The 14,672-nt window shown below is 41.9% G+C and overlaps 1 protein-coding gene across 1 annotated transcript in view; it reads right to left on the bottom strand.

Moving 5' to 3' along the window:
- Nucleotides 1-593: 593 nt before the first annotated feature.
- The window catches only part of Melk (maternal embryonic leucine zipper kinase), a 59,279-nt gene continuing 45,200 nt past the window's right edge, over nucleotides 594-14,672 (bottom strand). Inside the window, exons 13-18 of the mRNA XM_021645979.2 lie at nucleotides 13,498-13,608; nucleotides 9,059-9,290; nucleotides 6,560-6,656; nucleotides 5,261-5,429; nucleotides 2,290-2,393; nucleotides 594-1,177 (exon numbers count right to left, since the gene is read on the bottom strand). Coding sequence (XP_021501654.1) covers nucleotides 1,000-1,177; nucleotides 2,290-2,393; nucleotides 5,261-5,429; nucleotides 6,560-6,656; nucleotides 9,059-9,290; nucleotides 13,498-13,608 — 891 coding nt within the window. The 3' untranslated portion in view covers nucleotides 594-999. The remainder of the gene's footprint in view (nucleotides 1,178-2,289; nucleotides 2,394-5,260; nucleotides 5,430-6,559; nucleotides 6,657-9,058; nucleotides 9,291-13,497; nucleotides 13,609-14,672) is intronic.

The following is a 14,672-nucleotide window of genomic DNA, read 5'->3' as shown; positions in this document are numbered from 1 at the left end:
CTATTTTTCTCAAGATATCATTCCTACCGTCAGATCATGTGTGACTATAGAAAACATCTTGCCCTAATAACAAACTGTGAACTCCCTGCTTTGCAGAACAGTCCCAGTTTCCGCTACAGGACCAAATGCTTGTAAACACCCAGTAAATGTTTATTGAATAAATGAAGGACAAAACATTCCCGAGCTACTGACCAGAAACAGTGCTATTTTTTCTCCAACTAGTTTAACTGGTAAAATCCATACAAATATAACTTGAGTTCTAGCCTTTAGAGACCAATAAAATGAAATTAAAATACAAATTTGGGGCCAACGTTGAGACTTAGAGAGATTACCATAAAGCAGCATTTCATGGGGCCTGCAGTTGGGACACTTATCATTGTTGACTGGACATACTTACTGAAGTCAATACGCTTTTATTCCACATATTAAATGTGTTGTTTAACTCTAGTAACCACAGCTGCGACTTAGTTAACGATCTCAATAAATCCTACTTAAATCAGAGACAGGAAAAAATTATGCAAATGAATTCTTATCTGTTTTTCTGCCCAAGGCATATTTGATAACAGATAAAACACACTCCAAATAGTCTCTACTTAACAGTCAGGAAGCCATTCGAGGTTTTATTTGGATCAAAAACAGATACAAAAAGATGCCTGATATATTCACAAATGGTTTTAGCTCAGAAAGAAACTGTACATCAAAATGAGTCACAGGAAGAGCTGGCATCCCCTCTGGAAGTGAGTACAGAGAAACTGACAGTCACTAGCACAGCAAGCTACATGATTAGAAAAGGAGAGTAACAGATAATGACAGCAGAGTTGCTGCGGATTCAGCCACAAAATAAAATTTTTTGTTGAAAAGCAAAAAGGCACTGGTCTTGAAGATGGCTATTTAGAAATAAGCTTGTAGTTCCAATGGGCTTGAAAATCCAACCAACCACACGGTCTCGTGTACAGCATCATCCACATTCTTCCAGGCAGGACGGAAGCCACCCATCAATCACATCTTACAGCTAGACAGAATATCTTCCACTAATCTCTTGTAAACCCAGGCATCACCCTTAAGCCGCTGTCTCCGGATACCCACCACGTCAGACCTCTGAAGCTGGCACACTTCTAGTTCAAACTGCATTGTCACTTTGCCAAAATCAGACTGTGTCTGACACTTTAGCGTGTAACTGAAAAACACAAGATACCAGGTAATTAGGGAGCAGTAAGTATTGGGGATAATGCAAGAGGTTTCTAGGCTTCTAGGAGCTGGTGGGGAAATGAACCATTTTTTTACTCTAAGCATATATTCTCCTTACAGTTTCCAACTGACCTAGCTATGCTGTAATGACAAGGTATGACTATCTTCCCAGAAGTTCAGTGATGATCCAGAGGTGGCTCAGTGGTTAGGAGCACTGGTAGCTCTTCCGGAGGACCCAGGTTCAAGTCTTAGCATCAATAGGACAGCTCACAATGATCTGTAATTCTAGTTCAGGGGATATGATGCCCTCTTCTGGCCTCTGCAAGCCCCAGGCACACACTAACCTCATGTCAATCTTCTATGTTCATCTTCCTTACTTACCACACTTTTACATTTTTTAAATTACGTTTCATCATGTATGTGTCTAAGTGTGTACATGCACACACAGTTCTGGCTTTAGAGTCAAGGACAAAAATAAAAAGGGGGTTGTGAAATCCCCCTCCATGGCTAAGGAAAGCTGCTGAGGCCAGTCATGTCAGCGGTGTCCCTGAATGGCGTCCGACCATCCATCCATACAAAATAAAAACTAAAATTAAAATGAGTCATTTTAAAGACATGTTCTTGAAGTTCTTAGAAACAGGAACAGTTTGCATGACCAGAAGAGGCCTAGTTCCTCAGAACCCATGGAGCCTCTAAACAGCAGCTCATTCAGCCAAAAATACAACTCCATAAGTAGTCATAGAGAAGCAATCTACTAATCTTTACTTTCCCAAAGTGTCTCATTGATTAATATTATAACTGATAAACAGTTATAAAAAAGCAAAAAAAAAAAAAAAAAAAAAAAAATATATATATATATATATAGACTGTCCTAAAATAAACTGAAGTCCAGATTTCCTAATTCTGAGATGGAAGTCTAACCTTGAAAGTGGTGACCATGAGTGCTTTCAGCTCAAAGGAAAAGCGGTCATGAAGAATGCACTACCACAGCTCAGTTTTGGAGAGTGGCAGGAGAATTCCTGCACGAGGGCAAGGCGGGAGACGAGACTCCCGGGGTCCGACAGTGAGGTGAGGCCCGCACGGCGGTGGTGAACTTCTTACCCTTTCTGTACGAAGTCCACATTTTTCTCTGGAAGAACAGCCATTATCTCATTCAGGAGCTGGTCGGGATTCACCAGTCTAGTTGTAGTCACGTTATAGTGCAGCTTAAGAAGGAAAGGGTGTGCAGAGTCAAACTTCACATCAACACAAAATCCCAAGACAACCCCTTTTCAAATGGGAATTCTTCAAGAAAACACTGTAAGAGCAGCCAGCCAAGCCGGCCAGCTTCATTATCGGAGCAGTGGGGAAGTCAGGGAAGCCGTCTTCATCAAAGCAACTGTATTATCCCACTAAAAGAAAACTGTGCACCAGGCGGCGGTGGAGCACACCTTTAATCTCAGCTCTTGGGAGGCAGAGGCAGGAGGATCACTCTGAGTTCGAGGATAGCCTGGTCTACAAAGAGACAGAGTTCTAGGACAGCCAAGGCTACACAGAAAAACCCTGTCTCAAAAAAACAAATAGATAAATAAATAAAAGTGTGTGTGTGTGTGTGTGTGTGTAGATGCGATATATTTAAGAGCATGAGTGAACCACAGCGTGTGTGAAGGTAGGAGCAATGGCTCCTCCTTTCACCTTTATGAGTTCAGGGATTGAACTCAGGTCATCAGGCTTAAATAGCTGACATCTTTACCCACTGACACACTTTACTCACTAACCTCATGTCAATCTTCTATGTTCATCTTCCTTACTTACCAGACTTTTACGTTTCATCATGTATGTGTCTAAGTGTGTACACACAGTTCTGGCATTGGAGCCCAGGATAAAAATAAAAAGGGGGTTATGCAATCTCCCCTGCTGAGGCCCGTCATGTCAGTGGTATCCCGGAATGGAGGCCAAGAGAGGCCACTGCGTGAAGCTGTGAGGATGAAGCCTGGATTATGTGAGACAAGATGTTGGAGATGCTAGAGTTGCGAGACACCTACCAAGGAGAGCTGCTAACAGGAGGTGGGACCAGCCCAAGAGAAGTGTGTGGCAGTAAACAAAGCTAAAAGGAATTGGAGTTCTGAAGAGCACCTTGACATCAGACATGGCGGTACAGAATTTGCAGTTTGCCCAGATGGTTTTTGGTCATCCAGAATTTCCTTACTATTTTCCCTTTCCTCCCTTTTGGAATGGTAATGTACATTCTGTGACATTGTATGTTGAAAGTATGTGATCAAGTTTTTGGCTTTGATTTTACAGAGGGCTAATAGTTAAGAGCTTTTTGTGAGTCTCGGAAGACTCACAAAACTTTTAAGTAGTGTCGAGACTGAAAGACTATGAGGGCTTTCAAGTCGGACTGAATGCACTTTTTCATTATGATATGGCTACAAGCCTATGGGAGCCAGAGTAGAATGTGGTGGTCTGAATAGGAATGGCCCCTACAGGGAGTAGAAATATTCGAAAAGTTTATAAGAATTAGGAGGTGTGGCCTTGTTAAAGAAAGTATGTCACTTGGGTTGGGCTTTGAGGTTTCAAAAGCTTATACAAGACCTAGTAGCTCTCTCTCTACTGCCTGCAGATCAGGATGTAGCTCCAGCTACTTCTCCAACACCATGCCTACCATGCCCGATGCCATGCTTCCCACCATGCCCACTGTGATGATAATAGACTAAACTCCTGAAACTGTTAGCAAGCCCCTAATCACATGCTTCCTTTTATAAGAGTAGCTGTGGTATCTCTTCACAGAAATAAAACAGTGACCTTTTTTTCTCCCTTCCCCACCAAGTGTATTATCTATTCTAAAATGTAGCAGGGTTATTAAATAAGGTGCAAACTTCTTAGCCAGGCCCTTAACAGCTTTACAGCCTGGCTTCCCAACCTGTCGCTCACTGTTATCTTTACACATACTCAAAGATGGTTCTGGGAATAAAAGGGCTTCCTCCCAAGCCAGATGACCCGAGTTCAATCCCCAGGACCCACACAGCAGATGGAGAAACCAGATTCCTGCAAATTGTCCTCTGACCTCAGCATGTGCACTGTGGTATGCATGCGCACACAATAAACAACTGTTTTTAAAACGTTCAAATTAACTTTGCACGCATGCATATATTTCACAAGAACTATTAAGGTATCTATGTATCAGGGACTCTTTCATGTGTCAGACACAGGACGACTAAGCTCGAGTCTGCAGCTCTTAGTTTCCCATATATATCCTGTGTTTTCCCCACCTCTCTGTTGTCCTGTGATCAATCTGTGTGATTCTGAATTATTTAAAGTATAATTACATGTTCTTTGAAGAGAGCAACTGTATCTAAATTACCTCTGCATTCTTTTAAAAATGTATTTTTAGGCTGTTATGTTACATGTATGACTGTTTTGTCTACATGTCTGTTCATCACATATGCGCCTAGTGTCTGCAGAGGCCACAAGAGGGCATCAGATCTTCTACAACTGGAATTATGGGTGGTTGTGAGCCACCACTATGGGTGCTGAGACCTGAACTCAGGTCCTCTCGCAAGACCACAAATGCTCTTAACCACTGAGCCACCTCTCCACTCTACCTCTGCATCCTTAAAACCTACCACATAAGAACATGCCTGTATTAACTACTCAAAAAAATGTATACAAACGAACAAATAGGAAATTTAATAAAAACAGTAAATTTATTTGATATATTTCTTTTTAAAAAGCAAAAAGATGAGCTGGCAAGATAGCTCAGAAGACAAAAGGGTTGACCTGCAAAACTGACCCCTGTGTTAGTTAGTCCTTGGATCCCATGGATGAGCAGTGGTATGTACATATGTATGTACACATATGTACAAATATGGACACAGACACACAGACACACACACACACACACACACACACACACGCACACCGACACCAACACAAGTGGTGGTCAACCCAGAATTTGGGAGGCTGAGGGAAGGCAGTTGCCCTGGTTTAAGACCAGCCTTGGCCAGAAACTCTGCAAGAAGGAAGGGTGGGCTAGAGAGACACCAGTTAAGAGTCAGCCTCAGAAATCTGTAATAGACTCTGGCTCACTTACCTTTCGTCTTCTTGGCCCGTCTTTGACAGACCCCTTCTTCTTGCTCCTGGTGAGTGCCGTGAGAACCTTATCCAATCCTCTCTCTAGGCTCCCGAACACATTGGTTCCTTTCCTTTTAGGGGTATCCTCCAAGTGTGTCTGGTTGAGATCCACTTCCATTGATCGGCACCTTAAAAACCAACATGGCATTCATGGCACTATCCTGCTGCCCTCATGGCTCTGGGACCTGTCCCTCTACATGCACCAAGGGCCACAGGCAGGTATGCCAGAGCCAGATCACCTCAGTCTTCCTCAGGAGAAGAGACACTAAATCTATCTCCACCAATCTACTTGTCCTTTCATTCATTCATTTGTTTGGGAGATGTCAGTATTAAGCCTAGGTACCCATTTGCACTAGGAAAGCATTCTACCAGTGTGCTTTATTCCCCAACCTTCTTTTATTTTTTATTTTTGTGACAGGAACTTCATTAAGTTTCTCAGGCTGGCCTTGAACTTGCAGTCCTCCTCCCTCAGCCTCCCAAGTAGCTTGGATTCCAGGCTTATGCTACAAGGCCCAGCTCCTTGTTGTTTAAATCAAACACAGGAACATCAGAACACCAGTACAACAAACACCCACGTGTCCTCCTAGGGTCAGCAACTACTGATATTTGGGGAGCGGCTTTCTCTGTGCATACACACATAATACATAGACTAAGCATGCCTGCGTGCTTGTGTAATACCTCACTCAGAAACACTGTGTTCGCCTCCAACGAATATCTTCCTACCCAGCCACAATATCAACAACAGAAAAAAGCTCATAATAACTGAAGCATCATCTAATAGTCTATACTCTATTTCCCCCAAACAGATCATGCATCTACAAACAACTACCAAGGCAATGAAGGCTCACTTATGCTTTGGGACTTTCCATCTAAAAGAAGGGAGTTGGTTTTCTCTGTAACCTAAATTAGTATTTTTACCAATTAAAATACTTGGGGGAATGCTGACTGTTAGTGTACACCTACACTCTACTGGCAGAGAAATAATATAAGTAGGCCCTGGAGACGGAGCTGCAGAGCCAGAGGCAGGGACCCTGTCTTCCCAGCTTGCTGTGCTTTAAGTTATCAGCCCCCCCAGCTGATCAGGTCCATGACTTCACCCGGAGAAGGCAGAGCAAGAACTGCAGTCACCTCGCTCCGCCGCAGACAGACATTCCCAGTTGCAGCAGCATCTGTCTCGGTTCCCTCTGTCGGGTTATTCTCCTGGATGAAAAGAGTAACCCCGGGACCCAGACTAAAAAGTCCGAAAAGCAACACTCACCTCCTCTCAGGGCTAATGACACTTGTCATCAACGTGTCTGCTCCTGAGGAATTCACTGGCGTTCTAACTTGGGCTTCTCTCAGGCACTGCTGTCTAGCTATTGGAAAAACAACAAACACAAATCACGTGTAGCTGACATGACCCCAACACTTTAATCAACACATCACTTCCAAAACACTGGTACCACTTGGCCAGTGAAATTACTGAAGGAAAATGTTTCCATGTGATCTGTATTAAGAACAAAATCACCAGCACTCAGGAGGCGGAGTTAGGATCGAGGCCAGCCTCTGTGACACAGCAAGTCTGAGGTCAGCCTGAGGTATATAACACTGTGTCTCAAAACAAAACCTCCTCAAAAAAAGAAATCATTCTGTCTTACAGGTTACAACGTAAAACAAAACGTAAACCTCACTACAAACTGAAGCGTACTTGAAAAGTATTAATTCAATTCACAACCCAATTTAATTTGTCAGGTAAAGAATTTGATCCCCTTCTGAACCTTGACAAAAGTGTAGAATGAGCTTAGTTAATTTTTTAATTAGTTTGTCTGACTATTTCTTTGCTCCAGAAGTTCATGCTTTTCCCTAGATGAGGTAGGGTCTGTGACAGGTGTGCATCAACAGGTCTGGTTACCTCTGACTGACTTTTCTTTGCAATCTAAAAGTTTTATAGCACTGGCGATACAGCACAGTGGTAAAGCACCTACCCAGCATGCCCTGTGTTCAATCCCCAGCAAGAGACACATACACACAGGCCTTATTCCTCTTAATGGTGATATGACAGTTTTTAAGTAGGGATTTTGTTTTGTTTTTAACTAAAAAATTCTATTTTTCCTAGTTTCATAAAAACAACAACAAAAAAAAGGTAATTAAAAATAGCTGTTAAGGACTGGAGAGATGGCTCAGTGGTTAAGAACACTGCCTGTTTTTCCAGAGGTTTTTCCAGAGGACCTGAGTTCAATTCCCAGCAACCACACGGTGGCTCATAACCATCTGTAATAGATCTGGTGCCCTCTTCTGACATGCAGGTGTACATACAGACAAAACACTGTATACATAATAAATAATCTTAAGAATAACAAGAAAGAAGACCCTTTATTGAGGAAAGGTGAAATGGCAACTACTTTTGAGGTCCTACTATGGGCTGCTGTTCTCAATAAACCTGCAATTTTTGAGACAAATACAAACAGCCACACACAAACACACCTCATCATACCAAACTGGCTTCACATTTGGAGATGACTATAAGTTGATGAAATGCAAAATTCTGTTAACACAATAATGGAACTCTTGCAAATGTTTAAGCAAAATCTTCCACAATGTCTTCATGTATATACAATGACCTCTTGAAGGGGATGTAGACCCTACTATCAGATCAGAAGACACTGGTAGAGGGGACTTGCAGGAGTTCACGGGGCACCTCCTCAGAATTGGGGTTCTTTAGGATCTCAATACAGCACAAGAGAAGGGGAGAGGCAGATGAAGCGCAGCTTCTTTTGTCAAAAGTGACAGACAATAGATCAAGGTAAACAAAGTTGCTTCCCGCTCTGCTTTATTCCTTCGCTCAGCAAATATGGCCCTACTCAAAGCATGAGAGTCTGCGGTAAGTGGGGCAGAGAGCTGCTGCATACATGGACTGCTCGTCTTGGGGAGACTCCATCCTAGCAAACTGGCCTCACACTGACACAGTACACTGTATCCAGATGAGAGAGCAACCAAAACAAACGGTGCCATCACACTGAAGAGGAAAGCAAGTCATGTGAAGGTTGGAAAGAAGTCACAGCCTCCCTGCCTTCTGGACTCTGGTGGTACTACTGCAGGGCAGGACTGGACCAGGTTAGCAGGACAAAGGCCTAGAGATAAGAAGAACTCAGCTGAAACCCTACCCTGACCTGAGTGATTCCCAGTAGAGTTAATGAGGGCTAAGTCTGGACATATGACCTTGGCAAAGCAGTCTGCTCCTCTGAGTCTCAGGTCCCTACACTGTGGAAACATGACAAGCTCTAAGTCGCTATCTTAGTGCCATGACTTAATAACTCAAATGTGACAGAGGGGCTGAAGAGATGGCTAAACAGCCAAGAATGCTTGCTGTGCTTCCAGAGGGGACCAGAGTTGGTTCCCAGCACCCACATCAGGTGGCTGACCTACCTGTAACACCAGCTCCAAGGAGCTCCATCCTCTTTAAGCCTCCTTGGGTACCCCACACACAGCATGTATGCACACACACACACACACACACACACATACATACACACACACACACAGAATAAATTAAAATTTAAAAAGACTTTAAATGAGGAAAAGAAAATAAAAGCATCATCTGAGAATTATAAGTGATGTGTCCATTTGCACTAATTCAAGTGCATATGATGAAGGCAGCTAACCTACTCTTGAAGACAGAGAACAAGGCTAGTTATTTCCAGAAGTCTGTGTGTCCATTTACAACAGCAAGAATTACCTTTGAACCTTTAAATCTCTGCTTAATTCTCTTAGGAAATACCTTTAGCAGGTGTTGTGTGACAGTTGGGTGAGGTGAGTATTCCTCTCTTATACTGGTTCTTACTAACTGGCGTCTTGGGCTCAGGAAATACAAAGTGTTCTTCATTCTTCCCAGCAGATTTGGGAGTGCACACATTCTCTTGGTCCTTTATTTTATTTGCCAGTGCTCTACATACTACTGGAGTTGGTGATTTAGATACCACATCATTTGACTCTGCCCAATGTTTGGTAACCTGGAGGGAAAAAGGTACTCGATAAAGCACTCTAAGGAAGAAAAGTCAATTTCTTTACAATATACCTTAATAATCAACAAACTGCTTGTACTACTCCTATTAAAATCCTATGCTACCAAGAGGATGGTGCTGGCACCACCAGGACCCTTGACAGTGTCCTCAATTCCCCTAGCACAGGTAGATCAACTCAGTCTTTTCTACTGCAGGTGTTTCCAACATTTCGAAATGGGTGTTTAAACACACTTAAGCTCCCAGACAATGCTGAAACTAGCCACACATAGCCTCTAGATCATGCTTAATTTTTTAATACCTATGTTGCTATGGCTTGACTCTATCTAATACGCACAAAAATAAAAATTTTCTCAGTGATTAGGACAAAAAAAAAAGTATGAAAATACTTTTGACAGGGACTGGAGAGATAGCACTGGCTGCTCTTCCAGAGGTCCTGAGTTCAAGTCCCAGCACCCACACAGAGGCTCACAACCATCTGTAATGGAATCTGATTCCCTCTTCTGGTATGCATGAAAACAGAGCACTCATATACATTAAATAAATAAGTAAGTAAGTAAGTAAGTAAATAAATAAATAAATAAGTGAATGAATAAAAGAGTAAAGTCTTTAGAATACTCTTTACAAAGTGGTGGTGGCGCACATCTTTAATCCCAGCACTCAGGAGACAGAGGCAAGCGGATCTCTGAGTTCGAGGCTAGCCTGTTCTACAGAGAGAATTTCAGGACAGCCAAGGCTACACAAAGAAACCCTGTCTTGGAAAACAAACAAATGAATAGACACAGGGTCTGGGGGATGGTTCAGTTAGAAAAGTGACTACGGTACATGCAGGAGGACCTGTGTTCTGGTCCCTAATACCCACGGAAAAGCAGGTGTGATGCTTGTACCTGCAACTGCAGCACTAAGGTAAGAAAAGACACTGACACAGGCACACCCCTAAAGCATGACGCCCAGCCATTCTACCAGCTGCTGAGCTCTGGGTTCAATTGAGGAAGACCTCGTCTCAAAAAATAAGAGAAAGAATAAGAGAGGAAGATACGCAGTGTGGACCCAACCCCCTCACGCATACACATAATACTTTAAATAGAAATGACACATTAAAATACTTTGTAAAGTTGGGCAGTAGTGTTTTATGCGTTTAATCCCAGGGTTCTTAACTGCTGAGTCACCCTCCAAACTCCACATCAAAATGTTTTAATCCTTTTACATTTATAGCTGAGCTCACAGAAGAGTAAGGAAATTCAAATTTAAAACAGGAATATGAAACCAGTGTTGACACTGATAACCTAACCCTGAACAAACATGGAAACCGGGGGCCTCTGCCAGGCAGTAAGTGTCCAAGTTCTCAGAGAAAGCCAGGAGGGGCCATGGCTAAAGTGAAAGGGAGCGTTAAACAGAAGTGTGACCCAAAAGGAGTCAGCAAGAAAGTTTGTGTTTCTTAGCCTTGGACCTCAGAAAAGTGGAGGTGTACCATAATAATGAGTGAGAAAATGAACAGTTGTCACGTTGATTTAAGGTCCAAAATCATAATAACTGGTTAATCACAGAAATCTTTTTTTTCAGGGTTTGGGGAGCATTTCAAAACAGGGTTTCCCTGTGTAGCCTTGACTGTCCTGAACTCACTTTGTAGACCAGGCTAACCTCGAGGTCATAAATATCCAACAGCCTCTGAATGAGTGCTAGGATCACAGATGTGTGCCATCGCACCCAGCTAATCACAGAAATCTTAAACTTAAATTTGATGTAACATCAAGATTTCAACCTACTTTAACCAAAGCCTTCAACCCCTAATTTAGCATTCAAAGAATTCTAAGAGTCGAAAGAAAAATAAGCCTATATACATGTATTCCAGCCCATCATGGTGGCATGCATTTCTGATCACAGCTATTCAAGAGGCTAAAGGAAGATCCCTTGAGCCTAAAGTCTGAAGCTAACTAGACATTATAGCATGATCTATCAATCAGTCAGTCAACCAATCCACAAGATAAAAGCAGCTTGAGCAAAAGGTCAGCAGAGAAAATTAAACAGAATAAGGCTGGAGGGCTGGTACATGACTGTGAAGTTAAAGCCGACCTGAGCTGCACAGCAAAAGCCTACCTCAAGAGAACAAAAAAAAGTGCCAGCAAGATGGCTTGATGGTTAAAATGTTCACCACACAAGCCTGATGACCTGAGTTTGATGCCCAGAAGCCCCGAGAGAACCAACTCCCAAAAGTTGTCCTCTGACCCCCATAAGCACACTATAGTGTACATTCAATTTTCCTCCCCTGGCCCTCCAGACCCCTCGACATGAACCTAGTAAATAAAAATAAAGACTCAGAATCAGGCCAGAAAAATGTTAGATATCAAATGATCAAATGAAGACTATAAATATATTAGTGTTCTTTAAACACTATTATATATAATAATATATATACACTATAATATTACATAATATACATACACTAATATAATATTACACTATAAGAACAAGACAACAAAATATTCAGGTAGATTATAAAGAGAATTAGAACCTCCAGAAATTGAAAAAAGGATAAAAATAAACTCAGGGTATATATCTAATAGCAGATTAAATACAAATGAAAATAGAACAACTATCTCAAATCTGAGCAAAGGCACTTCAGGCAGCAGTCATGGGCCCTGTGTGGCAGCTACAGCATTCACAGTGCATGAGCACATGCTGGGTGCTCAGGACAGTGGCCACTGTGAAGTCACACGATGCAACACAGACAAGCACAACCAGGAACACCTCAGGCTCATCACACACTGATGGTGACCTTTGATCCTTGTACACTCATGAACCTTCTGCTTTTGCCAAATTGTTCAGCTCCTCTACTCCCTTACACAAGGTCATGAGGTTGGGACTCACAGTTAAGCAGCTAAGTTCTACAGAACTGAAGCATAAGGCAACACCACAGAATCAGCACAGATAACCATTTACAAGATCTACCTAGAAATCCTAGACTTAAAAAAGGACAGTCATCTTTCCCCCTGAGATAGTTTCTCTGTTGTAGCCTTGGCTGTCCTGAACTTTGTAGACCAGGCTGGCCTCGAATTCAGAGATCCGCCTGCCTCTGCCTCTATAAGTGCTGGGGTTAAAGGCGTGAGCCACCGTGCCCAGCTTAAGTACAGTAATTTTTAAAAATTTAGTTGTACACAATAGTGTGGTCTTAGGAGGCAGAGGCATGAAGGGCCACAGCTACTGGGAGCTGCACTGTATGTTCTAGGGGAGCCAGCGCTACTTAGTAAGGTGAGGCCCTGCCAAGACAGACAGACACAGAGAGAGAGAGAGAGAGAGAGAGAAGAGAGCGGGTAGAGACAAAGAGGGAGGACGAGGATAGCAGACTCATTACTATACTTCACAGCACTTTCAGGAGGCATTAGAAAATGAATCAGCCAACTGGAAAGAGATGGATCAAATTACTGTGAGGAATAGAAAGAAAAAAGAATAGAAACAGAACTGATGAGGCAAAAATAATATTTGAAAAAAATACCCTTAAAGTCAGAGTCAAGTGAATTTCTGTGAGTTTGAGGCCAGCCTCATCTACAGAGTGAGTTCCAGAGCAACCAGGGCTACACAGAGAAACCCTGTCTTAAAAGTTAAAAAATACCATATATATATATGTTTATAATAGTATATATTTATATATAGTACATATATATATACATATATATATATGTACTATATATTAAAAACATCCCATATTTGGTGGAAAACTTTGAACCATACACCTAAGAAGTGTAACAAACTTAGGGTAGGATTAAAACAAAATTATCAAGCGAAGAGAAAAACCTATCTGTTGCTGCCCTGAATTAAGAGGAAAAAAGAGTTCACAGAAAGGGACATGAAGGCACTGGGAGAGGGTAAAGGAACTACTGTGTCACAATTTCTGGTGGCTCTACGTTGTCAAACACAGGGCTAAACCCTAAAAAAAGTGAATTTCAACTACTTAACTACATGAAAATAATATTTCATTTAAAGAGGGGAGGGGCAATGAGGTGCTTCAAAATGGAATCCTGCTTTTCTTGACTTTGAAATCATTGACTTCTCTTTCATTTATATTCCAACAATCTCTCACTGATGTCTTCAGTGCCTTAGAGATTAAATAAATTTACAAGCAGACTTGATTTCCTGTTAGACTAGGTGTGTTTATAATTAAGACACACATTCTACTTTAAGTAGTAATAAAAGTACCCACCTGTAGTGTCTGGTGAGCTAATAAATTATCTTCACAGAAGTCATAGTCTATTAATCCAGCCGCACAGTTATCATCATTTGTGGTTATATCTTCCAGGCTTAAATTCTTTGACTATTAATTTGAAAGGCAAAAGAAGTTAGCAATAATAACACCAGGATTCAAATTTTACAACAGCATAACCCAGGCACAGGGAGAAACATGGAAGCAGAAACAAAGAGACAAGCTAGATGTTATACGGAATACAGTTTACTTCGCTTATCACTACTACATACCAATACTAAACTCATTTGCAAATTTACGAATAAAGTCCCAAAAAAGTGAAAGCTGGAAAGGACATAACTTTTGACACTGAGAAGCATTTAACAGGAGCCAGCACAATGGCTCAGTGGGGAAAAGCACTTGCCCCACAGTTCTGGTGATCTGAGTTTGATCCCTAGAACTCATAGAGAAAGGAAAGAACTGAGTCCACAAACTTGTCCTTTGACCCCCAAACTCCTGCCACGGCATGTATACCTAACCCCACACATACATCAGACATATAATAAAAATGTTTAAAGTTTGATTGAGAGTGTGTGTGTAAGGGTATTATGTCTGTGTACCACACGTAAGCATGGTGCCTGCAGAGGCCAAGAGGGTGTCATGTCCCCTGGAACAAGTTACAGATAGTTGTGAGGCACCAGGAGGTTCTAGAAATCAAATCTGGCTCCTCCGGAAGAGCAGCCAGTGCTCTTAACCACTGAGCCATCTCTCCAATCCCATAAATAAGTAAAATTTTAAAACAAACAGCATAACTCCTCATTTCTGCCAGGAGTAAATTAGCTACATGAAAGATCGCCCACAAACAGAACATCTGCGGCCTATGCTAACAACACTACCAGAATGCTTTCCTTTCCTTCATCCAGTCCCTGTACAAACTAGGAGTATACTTGATACAGCCTAAAGGTTGAGGCGGTGGAGTACTACTAGTAAATTTTTAATACCTATAACCCTTTACCCAGACTAATAGCTAATGCAGTTCAAGGCCAAATCTTCTCATTTTTACATTACTCAAACAGGCAATCTTCTTACCCTCTCTATCTACCACAAGAGTTTTCCAGGGTTGCCAGTTACTATCAGTGAGAACTCACTGCACAGATAGAATGCTAAGCTGTGAAAAATATTGAGGTCTAGGCCAA

The sequence above is a fragment of the Meriones unguiculatus genome, chromosome 3 (genome assembly GCF_030254825.1).
Source record: "Meriones unguiculatus strain TT.TT164.6M chromosome 3, Bangor_MerUng_6.1, whole genome shotgun sequence".
NCBI classification, from domain to species: domain Eukaryota; kingdom Metazoa; phylum Chordata; class Mammalia; order Rodentia; family Muridae; genus Meriones; species Meriones unguiculatus.
Note: the sequence above shows the minus strand (reverse complement) of the source record. Positions and strands in the feature narration are given on the sequence as shown.